The sequence below is a fragment of the Erpetoichthys calabaricus genome, chromosome 18, assembly GCF_900747795.2.
Source record: "Erpetoichthys calabaricus chromosome 18, fErpCal1.3, whole genome shotgun sequence".
Lineage (NCBI taxonomy): Eukaryota > Metazoa > Chordata > Cladistia > Polypteriformes > Polypteridae > Erpetoichthys > Erpetoichthys calabaricus.
This window is the reverse complement of record NC_041411.2, coordinates 15,566,327-15,585,659: the sequence shown is the minus strand read 5'-3', so window position 1 is coordinate 15,585,659 and position 19,333 is coordinate 15,566,327. Positions and strand designations below refer to the sequence as shown.

The 19,333-nt window shown below is 39.1% G+C and overlaps 1 protein-coding gene across 2 annotated transcripts in view; it reads right to left on the bottom strand.

Annotated features, from left to right (window-relative positions):
• Window positions 1-15,928, bottom strand: part of acacb (acetyl-CoA carboxylase beta) — an 87,810-nt gene extending 71,882 nt beyond the window's left edge. Inside the window, exons 1-3 of one of the 2 annotated variants that reach the window (XM_028824923.2) lie at window positions 15,811-15,928; window positions 13,188-13,299; window positions 3,812-4,355 (exon numbers count right to left, since the gene is read on the bottom strand). In XM_028824923.2, the coding sequence (XP_028680756.1) occupies window positions 3,812-4,242 (431 nt within the window). In that variant the 5' untranslated portion in view covers window positions 4,243-4,355; window positions 13,188-13,299; window positions 15,811-15,928. Of the gene's footprint in view, window positions 1-3,811; window positions 4,356-12,000; window positions 12,033-13,187; window positions 13,300-15,810 lie in introns of those variants that run through there. The other variant, XM_051920964.1, reaches the window with a different exon arrangement.
• Between the last annotated feature and the right edge of the window lie 3,405 nt (window positions 15,929-19,333).

Genomic DNA, 19,333 nt, shown 5'->3' with positions numbered 1-19,333 from the left:
GCCCGCCTGGAGTTGGCCAAAAGGCACATGAAGGACTCTCAGACCATGAGAAAGAAAATTCTCTGGTCTGATGAGACAAAGATTGAACTCTTTGGTGTGAATGCCAGGCATCACGTTTGGAGGAAACTAGGCACCGCTCATCACCAGGCTAATACCATCCCTACAGTGAAGCATGGTGGTGGTAGCATCATGCTGTGGGGATGTTTTTCTGCGGCAGGGACTGGGAGACTAGTCAGGATAAAGGGAAAGATGACTAGCAATGTACAGAGACATCCTGGATGAAAACCTGCACCAGAGCGCTCTTGCCCTTAGACTGGGGTGACGGTTCATCTTTCAGCAGGACAACGACCCTAAGCACACAGCCAAGATATCAAAGGAGTGGCTTCAGGACAACTCTGTGAATGTCCTTGAGTGGCCCAGCCAGAGCCCAGACTTGAATCCGATTGAACATCTCTGGAGAGATCTTAAAATGGCTGTGCACCGACGCTTCCCATCCAGCCTGATGGAGCTAGAGAGGTGCTGCAAAGAGGAATGGGCGAAACTGGCCAAGGATAAGTGTGCCAAGCTTGTGGCATCATATTCAAAAAGACTTGAGGCTGTAATTGCTGCCAAAGGTGCATCGAGAAAGTATTGAGCAAAGGCTGTGAATACTTATGTACATGTGATTTGTCAGTTTTTTTATTTTTAATAAATTTGCAAAAACCTCAAGTAAACTTTTTTCACGTTGTCATTATGGGGTGTTGTGTGTAGAATTCTGAGGGAAAAAAATTAATTTAATCCATTTTGGAATAAGGCTGTAACATAACAAAATGTGGAAAAAGTGATGCGCTGTGAATACTTTCCGGATGCACTGTATGGACATTGAGCTTGCTTTCCAGGCAATGAGAGGTTTCCCCTCATTTTCATTAGGTAACCCCAAATTGCATGCATATTTGTAACACAATAATACAATGCGGTCAATACAATGGCTTATGGTTCTGATATAGGCTAAACATTATGGTATCTTTCTCCCAACTACCCATAGACAAAGAAACGGGAATTTGCCTTGTAAGATGACACACAAAATACCAAATGAACTTAAGAATCTGGAGCTGGAAGGACAATGAAGTAAAAACACAACACAGTGGTTCATCTGTAGCTTGAAGTCTTATAGTCGTAGGATGAACATCATGCATACAGCATCTCATTACAAACATAAAAAAAAGCATTATATCTCAATTATGTATGCAATGCTAAACTTTCTTTCTTTTTAATTGTAAAGTTACCATCTATGCATTTATAAGGTTGTGGGGCCTATTTCAGCAATATCCACAACAAATTAGCAACAAACCTAGACAGCATCAGTCCACTGCTAGGCACATTCACACAAATGCATTCTGCAAAACTACAGATGCCAATCAAACTAATATGGGTCTCTGTTCTGGAGGTAAAGCAAGACTGTCACAATGCAAAGGCCATGCCAACACCAGGAAAAAGTATAAACTCCACACAGATAATTAAAGGCCCAAGATTTGTACTCAGCCATGTGACTGCGTAACTGCTACAATGCAAAGTAAGTTAGTTACAGTCAAGGAAGAAATTACAAGGAAATCTGCACAGCGCATCCAAACTGAAAAAAAAAAAAAAAAAAAACACTGTGAAAACACATAGCTCAAAAAATATACAGAAAATGGAGTTGACAACATGTCAAGACTGTACAACAACAAGATAAGCAGGAATACAGAAGAATTTAAATATGATGAACTTATTGATCTGCCCCTCTTTGGGAATATCTACACTCCAGGATTGTATCTGGTGTTAAGTGACAAATAAATGGACACTATCCAGGTCTAAAGAATTTCAACCCATTTACTCCATGCATCCCCTTGTGTCCTGTCCATTTACTCCATGTGTCCTAGTAGAGGCTGTGTTGGCAAAGAATGGAACACAGTTCACCAGATTTCTTACTTAACCTTTAGCCACATTACATTCCCTCAAAATGCTGGTTTTCCCATGCTAACTGTAGGGTACAAATTAACAAGACCCGACTCTACCAAACATCACAATGGAGAAAATGTCAGATTGAGACTCAATACTCATTTTAGTCATGTTGCACTTGTCAATAAAATGCTCAGAAATTTGGAGACAACATATGGATGATGTGAAGAGGATACAAATTGAAAGAATGCAAAAATTCTAAAATTCTCAAATATACATCATCTTTGGGATGTATAAAGTAACTACACTAAGTTGCACATAACAGAATGGACACAGGAAGAATATGTAAGGTGCAGACAGTAACCATTAGGGCAATCTTACTGACCTAATATGTACTGCAGAATCTCAATGTACAAGTTTCATTTAGCATTCTTCCATATTTCTAGGCAGATACTTGACTACTTAGTAAAGTTTTGCTATTGACATCTTGTTAATAACAAAGAAAGAACAACAAATGGAAGCACAACAGTAGTACACACTCAACCAGAAAAGCTGGTAAGGAGTAATTAGCAATGCAAAAAACAACACTTGGCAATAACCTGCACATCCAGTCTTACTCCATCAACTCACGACTTGCTTGAGAATAGGAGGTGGAAAGTGCAACACTTGGATTTGTCCTTAAATGACCAATTATGTAAAGGAGCTCCTCAATTACATTTCAGTACCCACACTCAAGGATACTGATGCAACCAGACAGACGGAGTAGTAAAAAGACGCCTAAAACTTAAACATCAATGTAAAGCCATTGATAAATTATATATAGTGTGAAGAAACCAGCAGCCACCTTGTAGAGTATGATGTGCCTGGAGAAGTGATATAGTGCAGCACTTGCTCCACTGCCAGCCCTAGCAGTCCGGCTAATGCAACTTCTGCTAACACAGATCTGCAGTTGTCATTCTTTAGTACTGTTTATGCTTAAGATGAGAATGTGCCTTTACAGGCTTCTCCCTTGTTCAGTACTCAGTTCTTTGGTTTTTGATTTGTCATACAAACAAAGACTCTTATTCTGAAGACAGTAAGTCAAGTTGTTTTCTTACTATACATTTGCTTTCCTTAGGACTCAGGTTTTCCCAACTTTGCTGTCACTGTCAGAAGCTTGAAATAAACAAAGAGCATAAGTAATCAAAAGACCACTACACAATCCACAGGAGTCAGAGAAACACAATGAAAAGAGTTCCTAATAAGGCAAGACATCCTCAACCACACTCACGAAAGGCACATTTCACTAAAGCTTTCCCATAGCATGCTGCCCAACAATATGTATATTTTAATTACACTTACCTCTGCTGCACTACAGTCAATGCCAATTATTCACTTATCCTCTCACTGTAAGTGAAGCCACCTCAAGAATGCAGCAAAAATTTAGAATCTTTACACCAGTGAAGGGATTAGCCTCTGGGCTTTCCCAGTGACAGATGACCACACCTCCAAGGTGGCTGACGTCCAGCAAGTCAGGTCTTGCAAACGTCCAGCCACAACATATTTGATGTAATTTGCATGTGAGCCTTAAAAGGAAGCACTGAACTTAAAAGCCAAAATGAAAATAAAGATGCTACACAATTTACACTGGTTATTTCATAACCACAATACCCCCATAAGGATAGAAATGTGAACTTTGGAGAGCTGTGGTATTTTTAAACAAATTCAATAAAAAAAAAAACAGTTCAGTGCCACCTCTGACACACTGGGAGTGGGCCAGTTAACCTGCCTGTGCTCCAACTATTAAAATCTGTAAATAGTTGTAAAGTATCCTGACCTGTTGTTAAGTTTTCTTGGATAAAAGGTATCAGCCAAATAATACACATTTGCAAATAGAAAGAGAATGTGCTCCTACCTCAACTGGCTGCACATGCTAGAGGTACTTGGTATGGGATGTTGCTCTAACAAAATGGTGGGCCGTGCCAGAGATTGGAAGTGAGATGTCACATTTTCAGGAGCAGTCAGCTCTTCATCCGAGGAATTGTCTTCTGAAGAACCAATGATGAACTTAAGACGCTCCTTCCCTCGATTGCTGGCCTGGGAATGGACCCTGTATGTGTCACCCACAAGCTGAATATCTGATGGGTGGTCCACACTGGAAGATATTGGAGATTGCCATGGAGATGAAGAAAGAGGGGCATTTCCAGGAAGTGGGACAGATCCATCCAGTGGAGGGGCAGCTTCACGTGCTGCACACTCACTTAAAGTCATCAAGGAACATGAAGGAAAGTCAGTATGTTCGGAAGAGTCTTCTGTGCAATGTTCTTGGCGGGGCTCTTGAGCCATGTTCTTAACCTGTCTAGTTACATAAGATCTTAAAGGCTTCTTGCTAATCTTCAATAATTCCAAGGAAGCAAGGCATTAAAAGAACAGAATTGGCACGTAATTGACTTTTAAACCTATAATGAAAAAAATAAAAGTTAGAAAACTGTCATAACTGAGGAAACCTACAGCATCTCATGTCACTCATACTAAAACGTATTTTTCTTTACTAGGAAAAAATGTTTTTGAACAAGGAGATTAGAACTCAGAAGTTAAGAGCCAAGGAGCAGGAACTAACACTCTATCTTAGAGATACACAGATATTTCATTATAGCCAAGATTATTTCAATTTTATCATTTTTTTTTTAATTCATGCCTGTCAGTGAACTCCTTGCTTAGGGTCTCCCACTTACTTATCCAGTTTCTAAAAAATATTAAGCACTTTGTCAAAGTTGCACAGGTAGTGGATGGTGGATTAGGTATTTCAGGGTTGTGGGACCTATAGGTGTACAACCACAGGAGTCTGCCAGACCCCAAAAACCTATGTGGGCCATATGGCAATTGAGTTTGGAACTGGAACAATTTAGGTAAACAATGGCTCAACTGAAATAGAGACCACAGGAAGGGTAAAAAAAAAGGTAGCAGGACACTAAAAAGGTACAGGAAGGTGAAATAGCTACCCTTTGAGGGTAATTGGGTTTGAATTTGTGTTTTTAGTTAGGTCCACTGTATTTACAAGATTTATTTCGTACCTACTATGTCCAAATCCAGGGACCATCTTTTGGATGTAATAAACACTCTTTCATATAATTGGACCTTCTTGGTTTTATTTTGGGTTCATGAGGCCACACTGTAAACAACCATACACAGGCACTGGCAGAACGTGTCAATGTCATAGACATACTGATTGAACTGGTGAAGCAATAGTGCGAACTACCATGCTGTCAATCGACTTTCAGTCTAGAATGATGCATAAAATAAGTGACAGCACACTCAAATCATCAGACAACTGACCTTACCAGTAAGGCATCATAATACAATTGTGCCTTTTTAACTTTTACATATGGGTTCCACAAGGAAGAACTTAACCCAGGATGGCTGGAATGTCTCAGCATTTTAATACCAGGCTAGTTTATGGTAGATTGTCAATATGTACTTCTATCTTGGAAAGAAACCAGAGTCCCAGCGGTAAAACCAAATGAATACAAAATATTCCCAATGAAGAGCTAGAAACAGAACAGGGATCTAAACCGTGTAAGCCAACCATTCTGCCCACAATAAACACAACCTATCCTTTCATTTTTTAACCTTATTTAGTGCAGGGTTGCAGTGAGCCAGAGCCTATCCCAGCAGCACAGAGCACAATTCAGGAACCAACCCTCAATGGCGTGCTAGTCAATCACAAGGCACATTCATAGGACCAATATGGAGTCGCCAGTTAAATTAACCAGCATATCTTTGAAACTACATACCCTGAGGAAAAACTTGTATAGGAATTGTGAGAACACGTCAAATCAAGAAAGACAGTGACTCGGTGCAAATTTCTACAAAAAAAACGGTGCCTCTGCAAGGCAGAAGCACCAAACACTACAGCAAAACTGCTACTGGGATGTGGTAATCAAAAAGCACAGAACCACTTACTTACATAAAGGGAAATATCACAGTACATTGGGTAGCAGCATGGCCTTAGACAGATGGACTTCTTGCAAAATCCAACTATCTATTGTTGAGCAGAAAAATGTGCGTAGTTGTCTCTATCTAAAACATATTATAGGCAGACAGATAAATTAATGTATCTACAGTTGATTACACAAAACAATAGGAATCTACCTCTCTAACGCTTGTTCAAGACAGCCTTACTATACTTGGAAATACAAGAAATTCAAATTAGCATAAATACAAATGTCTTGTTTTAGTCTCCTATTTGTCATTTAAAACACTGGGCAAGTAAGAAGAGCACTTGCAGACATGAATTAGCAGATATGCTGCATAAGAAAGCAAACCACTCTACATCAAAACACTTTGCCCAGTCTGATGCAGCATTCTAGCACCTCTTTGGCCATCTTGTTTACCTCCAATCTGGAGAGAAGCAGTTCATAAAGACATTGTGAAGACACAAGAAGTTATACACATACTGCATGCACTTTAGCCACATAAGTTAAAAGTATAATTTACACTTAGCTGGTGGGCAAACTCACACGTAAGTTCCATTAATATGTCATGTCAATGGACACAGTAATATCCCCAAGCACTAATGTATCAGCTTTGTTTTATGATGTTTTTTTGAAACAATTTTTTCAGGCAAGTTAGACATCCCACCTGAGGAAAGGTTAACCTGCACAGTAGAAACAATGTAATTTTTATTCTCACTGGACAAGGAGCAATGGAAGAGAATGCAATGAAGGTCATCATCAGTAAGTCAGTTAAAAAGTTCATAGCAGCAGGCATAAGGAATGCATTCAAATTCAGGAAAGTAATCTTCGATAGTGGAATGGAAGATTCCCCCAGGCCTTGGCATCTTCATTGGGCAGATGCACTGTGTATCTGACTAAAATACTGGTTATATTGTAATGAAGTCCATGTGGCAAAAGCATCATGCATGCATTCCACTGTAGCGCTTGGTTTATACAATCACATCAATCGCCTCATGACGCCCTCTAAAAATGCTGAATTTAAAAGCAACATAACCTTTCCAAGTTTGCTTATCCAGTTCAAGGCTGTTTGTGACGGGAGAATTGCTATAAAATAAAAGTTGAGTGGTACATGGATTGACCCATGTGGGGTGTAGTATGTGTATACTTGTGGCCTGTTATAGACTGGAACACCAAACAAGGGGATGATGGTGTGTCAGGACAGGCTCCAGTGCCATCACTCTGCATTGCAGGACTATAAAATGAATGGATGACTAACTCAGAACCAAAAGTTTAAGCTAGTGTAATACCTTATGCTCGGGTCCCAATCCAGGTGGTTCGTCATATGCTGGGTGCAGCAACACGCTATCAGCACATGTCCCCAATATCTGATATTCCAGGAAAAAAATGAGGATGGTGTGATGTGCTGTATTACGCCAGCCAACAAAACTCCTTAACATTATTTAAGCAATTCCAACCCCATTACACTACAAGGAGTGTGGTAAAAAGCGAATAAACAGGATTACATCACATAGCCATATTCAAGTGTGCAAAACTTTAAGGTTCCAGTCAGTCAACCAGCAAGTCTTTAGACTACGAAAGGGAACTTGTAAAATAAAATGGGTGAACATGCACACTCAGGAAGTGTTTGACTCAAACTTTAGCTTTAAGAGCCGTTGAAGTGCAATTTGGGGGTACTAAGGAAGGATTTTTATGCATTTTTTCCTGTATCTTTATATAACCAGTTGTATATATGCACACTCATATACAATCCATATCCATATTACTAACCGAGAATGCTAAACCGGATGGACGCAGGGACATCCGGCCATGGGCCGTAGCCGCAAAAAGACGTACTGCGCAGGCGCAACAAGAAATGAGGCGCCGCGAGAGGCGGACAAGACCACAGAAAAAAGGAGTGAGCACAGAAAAAAGGAGTCAAACGCAGGCGACGCACACAGCGCCGCACGAGCAAAACCCCCCCCCCCCCCCAAACACACACATACAAACAACGGACGGGACACACACAAAGAGGACGATTCAACAAGCCCCTGGCACACAAAAAACAAGAGCCCGAAACCCCCCCCACACACACACACAAGCAACGGACGGGACACACACAAAGAGGAGGATTTAATCCCATTGCACACGAAACGGGACGCACACAAAGAGGAGGATTCAACAAGCCACAAGCACACAAAAAAAAAGAAGCCGCGAGCACCACACAAAGCCCATTGGACACGAAACGGGACAGACTACGGACATAGCAAACGAAACGTACACAAAAACGACGATTCAGACCCATGACCACAGTAACATAAATAACAAATGACACACAAAGCCACATTTCTAAATGAACCGTCCGTATTAAACATACGTCATCTCAACACGTTCACAATATGCAGCATAGGTAGATCTCATTACAATGAGGCACTATTAACCGTTCAACCGCAGAAAAAGCTCCATATTAACAGTGAGTGCGATCCTCCTTATTACTTATCCATATTTCTCACGCTCAAGAACAAACAAGTCATGAATTCACGATCACAGGTACAAAACGATACCGCTCGGATAACGGGACCAAACACAATTCACACTATGCAGCATAGGTGGATCTCATTAAAATAAGGCACTATTAACCGTTCAACCGCAGAAAAGGCTCCATATTAACAGTGAGTGCAATACTCCTTATTACTTATCCATAATTCTAGAAGAAAAAATGTCTCGGCTCCAAAAACGCAAAGCTCAACTAAAGCTTCTAACTGACGATGTACCTAAAAGTAAAAACTTTATGAACTGCATTAGATCCTACAATAGTTCATTTGCTTTTGCATCTACCGGAGTAAATATCAGGCCAACAAAAGGCAATGGCCCATACTGCTTTCGCATATGTGCACAAATACTGCATCGCATTGGAACAGTGCACCCTGAAACAAATCAACAACGCAAATATGCACAAATCTACATCCTAGATCCACATGACGCAATCTATCAATCAAAGTGCTGCATCGCAACAGGCACGGATTCAAAACGAAACACCTCCCGTCTCAGACACACGTTAACGGCAAGAAAGGCTACAACGGGCTTCTCACACAGCACAGGCAAATCGAATACAGCTCCAAAACAACACGTCCCAAATACTACACATGCAACGACATAGCAAACGAAACATACACAAAAACGACGATTCAGACCCACGACCACAGTAACATAAATAACAAATGACACACAAAGCCCCATTTCTAAATGAACCATCCGTATTAAACATACGTCATCTCAACACATTCACAATATGCAGCATAGGTAGATCTCATTACAATGAGGCACTATTAACCGTTCAACCGCAGAAAAGGCTCCATATTAAAAGTGAGTGCAATACTCCTTATTACTTATCCATAATTCTAGAAGAAAAAATGTCTCGGCTCCAAAAACGCAAAGCTCAACTAAAGCTTCTAACTAACGATGTACCTAAAAGTAAAAAACTTTATGAACTGCATTAGATCCTACAATAGTTCATTTGCTTTTGCATCTAAAGGAGTAAATATCAGGCCACCAAAAGACAATGGAACAAACTGCTTTCGCATATGTGCACAAATACTGCATCGCATTGGAACAGTGCACCCTGAAACAAATCAACAACGCAAATATGCACAAATCTACATCCTAGATCCACATGACGCAATCTATCAATCAAAGTGCTGCATCGCAACAGGCACGGATTCAAAACGAAACACCTCCCGTCTCAGACATACGTTAACGGCAAGGAAGGCTACAACGGGCTTCTCACACAGCACAAGCAAATCGAATACAGCTCCAAAACAACACGTCCCAAATACTACACATGCAACAACGCGCCTCTCAAACGGCCCAAGCAAAAACATACACCAGGAAAATTCATTCGGATTAATGAATGTCATTTGCAATCATTGTCATTCAGTTCACTTCCCTGAAGAAACAACTGGCAATACAAGTAATACATTTACACGTTGTTGTCAAAAGGTTCAAATTAGACTGCCTCCTTTACATTCATATCCTGAATATCTACAGAAGCTTCTAACTAACGATGTACCTGAAAGTGAAATCTTTATCAACTGCATTAGATCCTACAAATCGGTATCCACTATGAACATTAACGGTGGCACTGCACGTGACATCCGTCTTGCAAAAATGTTAATTCTTGATGAATGTACAATGGCATCCAGTCACTTACTCAACACCATTCATAAACTTCTACAAACGTTTATGAATAATAATATTCGCTTTGGAGTAAAGGTACTTTTATTAGGAGGAGAATTTAGACAGTGCTTAGCTATTCTTCCACATGCCATGCGCTCAGCTATTGTTCAGTGCACCTTAAAATACGCAGACAATTGGCATTGCTTTCAAAAGATACAGTTAGTAAAAAAGATACGATGTCCAGAACCAGATCATAACAATTGCTTATTACAACTGGGAGATGGTACACTCACCAATACAGATGGACTTCACCCACATATTATTACAATTCCTCAAGCCTTTATCCGCGACGACTTAGTTACAGACAGATTTGGAACAGCAATCTCATTAGACCAAATGCCCCTTTTAACAAAACGCACTATATTATATCCAAAAAATATTAATGTGGAAAACATAAATACCCAAGTCATTCCATTACTTCCTGGAGAGACACAACTCTTTCTAAGCTCTGACAAACTTGACTCTGATCACAACAATAACCATCTTCATTGACATTACAAGTTCTGACCTGGAATTACCTTTTACACTTAAACGGCGTGTACAAAGAAATTTTCCAATAAACCTTTACACTGTGCCACACACTTTATTGTTTGCTTTCTATTTGCATCATCTACACCTTCACACTATTCTATATCTCATTCATACATCACGCTCTTTGTCATTCCCAACACCAGGGGTTGGCGAGCGAAGCGAGCAGGGGGCGGAGCCACCTAGTATTATTATAGAACAAAGCATTTTCTTTAGCCCTGCCTAAAAGATGGTGTGGGTGTAATCATGTGATAGTTTGTGTACTTTAAGTTTCCTTTTTAAAATCTACAGGATTTTAGTGGTCCTTCAAATCTATATCTTCATAGGCTTAGGAATGTCTTTGTCTAATCAGAGTGCATGTCTGTGTTTAATCAGAATGGCTCTAGAGGAACAAAAAGTTCACTTGCTGCTCTCCTTAAGATCTATTGATATTTTAAAATAAATATATTTACACCAAACCTTTTACAGAATGACTCCATAACATGATGGAGATATCCACAACACTAATAATACGAGTACCTGTTGTGCCACAGTGCTTACAAGCAGAATCTTTATATCTAAAAATGCCAAAACAGTTCACTGAACACAGGGATTTTGATTGACATGCCCATCTCATACTGTCATATGATGCCATATGCCTCCTGAAGCAAGCAGACCTACCATGTTCACACACGGATGCAACAAAACACAGTTGTCACAGTGGCCACCGTCATTTAACTGGATCTGCCTATTTCTGATTTTAATGTTTTTTTCCCATCCCTTGCCTAAATGATCTAGATCTTTCTTCTCTATTAAGAAAAAGCTATTTGGAACACCTTTGCCCTCCCAAAACAAGTATGCTCTATGAACTGTGGCAGAGGTATCTTGCTGTCCAGACAACCAATAAAGCTTCTTGCCTCCAAGGTAAACAGCATATTACACCAGACCAACAACTGGTAGGCCAAGTAACATTCAAGAAGTAGGATGGCAGAGTGCATTCACACTTACAAGTTTACTATCCCAGAAGCTAAAAAAGTCGCCATTGAGCTGAACACATTTTAACATGTATACAGATTAATTTACTAATAACACTACATTAACATAAAGTGTATGCATCTTTTCTTATAAACTAAGCACATTTAAGAAACCATTAGATCCCACTGCCTTGAACTATAATACATAATTCTGAATTTACAATAATGACCTAAATTGACACTGAAAGTAATTTATCTATTGAAATAATCCTATTTATAATTTACACAGTCAGACATGCAAGTAAGAATTTTGCTATACTTGGTTCATCTGACAAGTACTACTGTTGTACTTGTTTAAGGTGGATGTTGTAATCCTTAAAATTACTCAAAGTCTTAAAGTACACAAATACCGCCATATTTATAAAGTACTTTACCTCTCATTAGCAGGCACAGCAAATGAAAAACAGACATCTTCAGCCACTGTATACAAAGTTCACAGTATAGAAAGTAATCCAAGAGGGGGAGGAGGGAAAGGGGGAGTGGAAACACACATGGCTAAACCAAGTAGCACAGAATGTCTGTTAGGTCAGGCAGTTTTCAAGACACCAACAGCTGCAAGGTTACTTGCCAAGAATTAAGAGCTACAGTACAAACATTCACTTCTGCTGCCTGTAAACAGCATGCTAGCAAAAAGCAAAAGAGCGTGCTATCCACTTCAGCACACCCCAAAGACAAAAAACTCTTCAAGGCAAACAGGCAAGGTCAGATACTTCAAAAAGGACATAAGACAGGCAGGAAATCTGTGAAAACTAAGGAGTAAATTGATAGGAGAACAAGAGCAGTAAATGTGTTCATCTTAATGAGGGAATGAATAGCCAAATAGGGGGGGATCTACACAGAGATTTGCTCTATTGGGAGATTTAAAATGCTACCCATAGACAACTCTGATCCTTAAACTACCATGACTCGGAAGCCTTCATCCTGGACCACAAAACAAATACCTTGTGTTTTAAAAGTCCCATCTCTTCGGAAACACTGGCACTCTGCCTGGAAAGAGTCTGCTATTACAGTACTTAATGTTTCACGTGACAGAAAATATTGTTATAGAGCCTTTCCCACTTATATAATTGCTTACTCATAAATATAACTTGATTTTACTTAAGCAGTGTGTGTGTATATATATATATATATATATATATATATACACATATATACACACACACCTTTGCAATGGACTGGTGCTGTGTATGGAGTTGTTTCCTGTCTAACCTGTGGAGATTTTTTAGCTCTGCACAACCCATAATCATACATTAATTTTCATTAGAGTTTAAGTCACAAATTGATAAAGCCACTAACAGAGCACAGTATTTGTAATAAAATGAGATGTTTCAATGTCTGTACTCCATCAAACAATGACCAGAACCATCCCTTGGTGCACAACATAATTAATGATGATTGGCATTCTCCTTCAGAAATCCACTACTGAACATTTATTTAACTGCTGAAAACATGGCTTTGAAAGCAAACAAATGGGTGAATTAACTGTGTTTGTATGCATGCCAGCTACAGGAAGCATAATGTCAAAAAAATGAATGCAAGGAAGAAAGTTTAATAGACCTACCTGTTCCAAAGTTCACCATTTCTTCTCTTTCCTCCTTGTGGTGGTGTAAGTGTCTTACTGGGTCAAAGTGCAGTGCTTGAATATGATGTCATTCACCAAAAGCAGCTACCCACTAAATATAGCAAATAAGATAAAGTGAGTTCTGTTCTTTAACACATCTGGGTTCATAGATTGTTAAAATTTTAAAACTATAAGGCATACATGTAAGGTCAAACTGGACTAACATTCTCATTGACAGTGTGTTCCTATATTTTATCCAGTACAGTGGGGATTAACTGACACCACATGGATGGATAGATGTTGACTAGGAAAATAAATCATTTAAGAATTATATGGTTATATTCTCAAAACCTCTTAATTCCTTTCATTGCCGGTAGGTTGTAAGAACTGCCCTGGCAAGACTGAAAATACCATTGGATAGCATTAAGCCAAACAAAAATGAAATCCAACAGAAAATACCCTGTGCAATGATGTCCTCTGATTGAGAGGGCGTAAGGTGCATGCTTTTTTCAGATCCAGTGCTTCTAGTCTTTAAGAAAATCTTCCCAGGTCTAAGTCCACTTTTCAGTTTGGCTCTATCTGATCAGTACTCACTATACCAGGCTGACTATTAACACACTGAAGAGTTTTCTTAGTATTTCCTATGCATTCCTTACATTTTATATGCATAGGAAAGAGACACAAAGACTAAGTGTTGGTTTCCATTGGTCAGTTTGCTAAACCATAGTTCAAAAACAGGAATCAATAAATGTGTGCTTATGGGCAAAACTCACCTAATCTTATTTAGCACTTTTCTAGGGGAGAGCCCTGAAATATTCAGCTTATTTTGACTACATTCTCATGTGCACATTGAGTCTAGCTAGAATATGTTGCTCATCAGTGTTACTTTAGTCACTTTACATATTCATCACAAGATAATCAGTAGCTGAAGGGACAAACAAAAAAGACTCCAGAGTAACCTTGATATGGACAGTGCAAAAGCATCTGTGCTAAATATCAAACCTACGTCTCTGAACATGTGTGACACCATGCCATTCTAATTCAGAGCTAACAATCAAGAGATGAACAGCTTTAATCCCACCCCCCCTACACACACTCTCTCTCTTTTGGCTCCCTCCTTTCACAAATGCAACCTTTCACCCACATTGCCACGAGTACCTATTGACTGTTCCAGTTTCACAGCAAGGGAACAGAAGTGTCTGCCAGCAGGGTGAAAGCGTCCATGTCATGTAAAAGAAATGCAAAACTACTTCATGATTAAAACACAAAGCCAGTGAGAACAGCTTATGAATTGTTATAATTAAAATAATTACTCTTAATCAGTGTTATAGCGCTCCATGCTCCTTGTTTAATTGAGAAGTGGAGTAACCTAACAGCCAAGAAATTGGACTGTAAAGCAAAAGGTTCTAAGCAAAGCTCTATTACGGCCTTACTGTGAGTCTCCAAGAAGTCATTTCAATGACAGAAATATGGAAACAACTATACTACATAAGATACATTTCTATAAATAAATATCCCAATACAGGCCCCGAAATTAAACTGGTGATGGCATTCTAACACATTGTGGCCTATACAGACAGATTAAAAAAAAATAAATTCAAAAATTACCCTCTTCATTTATATAGAAAGGGCATGCTCAGGGCTGATGGGATGTAGTGGTCCATACAACTTTCTTAGACTCACCAGGCTGGTGTCAGGTTCAGATTCACTGCCATGTGTGCATACAGCAGTACGATGAAATTCTTACTTTCATGTCTCAACAGAATAGTGGCAGTAAGACAAGAACACCAAAAAGATAAACACATATATTCATTTATAACCCTGCATTCAAAAACACCTTTACTATTTGTTATTATTAGCAATCATACAACCTGCACACAGAAGCTACATGTGAATCTGCTGCTGCTACGAGCGCTAATGGTCTTATACGTGTGACAGAAAAGCTAGTAACAAGAAAATCGATGTGCAGGATGGTTAAGATCTTTAATGATACATCGTGTGACCTAAGACAGCAAGTGTTATATCTGACCTTAACAGAAGGCGGTCTCTGCAGCATTCTAGTGAGCTCTGAATCACTTTCTCATAGCAAAGACGTGTATCTTTAGATTTAAAATAAGTCAACCATGCTCAGTAAAAGTGCTTTAGGATTTCTCGATATTAACGATGGATAATGTCACACCTCAGGAAAAAAACCAGGGCTTTTAAACAGTCAAAACGGACAATACACCTTCAACTCAATGTCAATCAATAGGCAAGAATTTCATGGACACATCTCCGTGTTCTTAACGAAGACGTACGGGATCAGAACTAAGACAGAGAACAACGGTCCACTGCAAAATTCAGAGTGACCGAACAAGAAGCGCATCTTTTAGAAGAAAATAAAAATGAACAGTACACTGAAATATGTAAACCGTACAGACATCACAAGATGAATATACACCAGAAACAACACAAGCAATTTAATAAGAAGGAGCCGGAAAACAACTCGGTAGGCTGCAAAACTCAAAAAAACGAGAATCTTGTAAATTACACAAAAGCGGTGCACGCAGGTGTTTGGAGATCGCCAGACTAAGGAGAATGCCCGGACTTAGCTTGGAGATACAGTCTACGGGTCTGCACAAACCTTAATTTAACTGGATAAAAATTCGTTGATATCTATCCATTTTCTGAATCTACGTAATTTCGTTCAAGACAGCAGGGAGCCGGTGACTTTACTGGCAGCATATCCAGTGCAAAGCGTCAAACAACCTACTACAGGCTGGATGGAATTGTTACGCCGAGGACGGGGCGGTGATATGCAAATCTGACTGAGTTCATCCAATCTGCGCTTGAAGAGCTACAGGAGGAGCCCCGCTTCAAGCCAGACACGGGAAAGAACGAGCAGCGCTTTAATCAACCAAGTGCGGCATTAGACATACCGGAAATTCGGAATTAATGGTGTAGTAACAAGTTCAACGCACGCGATGCTCCTCGGAAGAAGCCCTCGGATACAACGTCGTGATAAATGAAATGTGAAGCGGAGGCTCGAGGCACCGAGACGAAAAACTCAACAGGGAGCGCGACTTAAGGCAGCTTAGGGCGAGAGGCAAGTATTGCCATAGCAACGAGACGCTGGCTACAACGGCACGAAATGCAGGACGTTACCTAATGCTATTACCGACATGATTAGAGGTACGATATTTAAATCTCTCTCTCCACCCCTTTATTCAATATATTATTATAGCGCCAAATTTAATCATATCATTTAACACGAACACTCATTTATCTGGTAATCAATTTTACTAAAAGTATATCTGTATTTTCTAGATAAAAAAAAAAAGTTTACGGAAATCAGCATATTATTAGCCAATTAGATAATTAGCAGAACATTAAAGACATAACTACTAGACAAAACATTACAATGTGCCTTCTGGTGCTGGCAGCGAATTCTACAGCCAGAAGCAAGTCTGTTTTTAAATACCCTCAAAATGTCTCGTGTTGTATTTTATTTGAGCTGTAGTGACTTTGATCAGTGTTTTACAAGTTCAGTTCAGACAGTCCCCAATGGCCGTAAAACTTTGCTGCAATTCGGAGTTAATTTTGCTTTTACCTAGCTGCTTTACTCTCCTCTTATGCCCTTTAAAGTTCACATTAATAGTCATAAAGATCTGCATGTTTCACCTAATTTGACTGCTTAACGTTCATCCGTACTTTTCCTGTTAATTCGCCTTTTTCTTTCGAGTTTAGCTTCTTCAATGTATCATAGTAAAGACAAAGTCAAGTGGGCAACTAGTGAGCTTACAAATCGGGGGGGGGGGGGGGGACGACTTAAATTATCCCAATGTAACATACATAAATGCTCGGTCCATTACAAAAACAATTTAGCAATCTAGTTTGTAATTTTTAGATTGACACCAAAATGCATAAACTGGAAAATAACGGTTTGCTTGTTTAAAGAAAGCAAATTAAAAGCAGACGTTGATTGGTGCAGAAACCTGCAAGCACTGGAGGAATGAACTTGAGACCCACTGCCTTATGTAGGGCTCACCCTAAAAGTTTCTAGAAAAACAAATCAGATTGAACTGTTGTGCACTCATCCTGGAACAATGGGATGCAGATGACTTGGTGAAATCTCACTGCTCGACATACCGCACAATCTTTTTTACTTGTAGATTGTGCCTGAATGGCTTTATAAAAGAGGTTACTTTGCATGAGACAGGCACAGGTGAGAATAATTAAAAGCTGCTCCTCTGGTAGGCACGCATGCATCCCTTCATCTTTAGGTTAAGAAGTTCAAACCTACGAGTGCTGGGAGGCATTGAGGGCAAAACATGTACCAGCCCTGAATAGGGTGCCAAGCCATAGCTGGGCAAACACACGTACATGTTCATACTCACAGATGACTAAAGTTATCAGATAACCTTATGAATGTGGCAGGATAGTCAGAATATAGGGACAGCACACAGACTTCACAGCAACAACTATATTTGTTATATTCACCACCTACCACTTTAATCAATTACATCCTCCATTAGAGGTTGCACTTTTTTTTTTTTTTTAAATAAAAACTGATTATACTGACAAGAGTGTAGGAATATAAATAGTATTTTACATATAATTTTATAAAAAGAAAAGCTGTAAATGTGCATCACTTTGTGATGGACTGGTCCCCACATTATAAGTTCCTGCCCTGTGCCATTCTCCAATGAATGTTCAATTAGTAATGTATAGTGTACATTTCTTAGGATTTCTAAACGGTCTTTGTGCAAAAGAAGGTATATGTAGATTTATTTAATTAGAGCTAATGTTGCAGAAAAGTGTGGCCTATCACAATTATTTTCCAAATTCAGGACAATGGTAGATTGACATTGGGGTCACACATGATTTATACAAATGTGCACTACATTTGTCCACTACTTAATAACTGTGTGGGATTGAAGTGATCACCAACACAAACCTATAGAAAATACCTTAGTATATCCAAGGTTATGCAGAGTTTCTTTGTATTAATACTAATATTTTCAGATTTTTAAAATTGTAGAACTGGAAGAATTAGTGCATCCACCATTCATCTACAATAAAAGAAAAAAGAAAACCATGCCGTTTAAGTTTTCTAACATCTTAAACATTAGTGAGGGATCCACACTACAGAAACTACACACTACAGGCATTTTATCCCAAATTATTTTGCCACTACCATTGCCATATTTCTACAAGTGTACAGTGATAGGTAAATTGTTTATGCAAATTTACAAAATGCAATAGTAATGAACAGTAAACTAATGTTGTGCTGGTTAGCATCTTCTTCACTGCTGGCTACAATGCTTAAGTAAAGCAAGTTTACACACCATTCTTTGTAATGTACATTACATACTGGACAAATAAGTGTATACATGGCATTCATCCCAATGCTTAATGTGTCCTGTGAAACACATTAATGGAAAATAACAAACACCTCGTGCTCAACATTCAGTCCTGTGCTGTGGCCATTCTTAGGCGGTTTCTTGTTTTCACTTAAGCATCCAACATTTTTTCTGTAACAGAATCCCATTTATTGAGAATCTCTGCATCTCTATTACTGAAATCACTAAGTAGTATTATGAATAACACTTTCTAAAGAAATATAGACCGATGTGTGAATAGTTTAAAACTCCCTGTATAATCCTGCCAGCCTCATTATTCATCCAATACGGTTTTAATCGACTCCCTTGATAACAACACCTATATCCATTTTCAGTATGTAGGCATAGTTCAGGTAGGAGATATTTTTTGAGGTAGTAGAACGAGATCTTAAAACCAACGACAGACTAGGCCCTCTTCCTTAATCCTTGTTTAAAAATAGTTTATTTTTGAGCTGATGCTTAACAAACAGGAGACCCTTGGTCTTATAGCAGTCTGTCCTAAAGAGGAACAGCATATCCACAGCCGATTTCTCTTTACACACATTTATACTCAGAATAGCAAAAAAAGTTTTGAGCATAGGTAGCGAATTGCTTTTTAATGAGACAGAGGAAAAAAGCAGAGACATTCGCTGAATTCCTTAGAAATACAAAATATGCAAGTTGCCAAAATTTGCCTTCACAGTCTTTAGTTAAAGGCTGCTGGCTGAAATACTGTCAAATATTGATGTTCTTTCAAGATTTAAAGCACCTTGCTTTCCTTTTCTA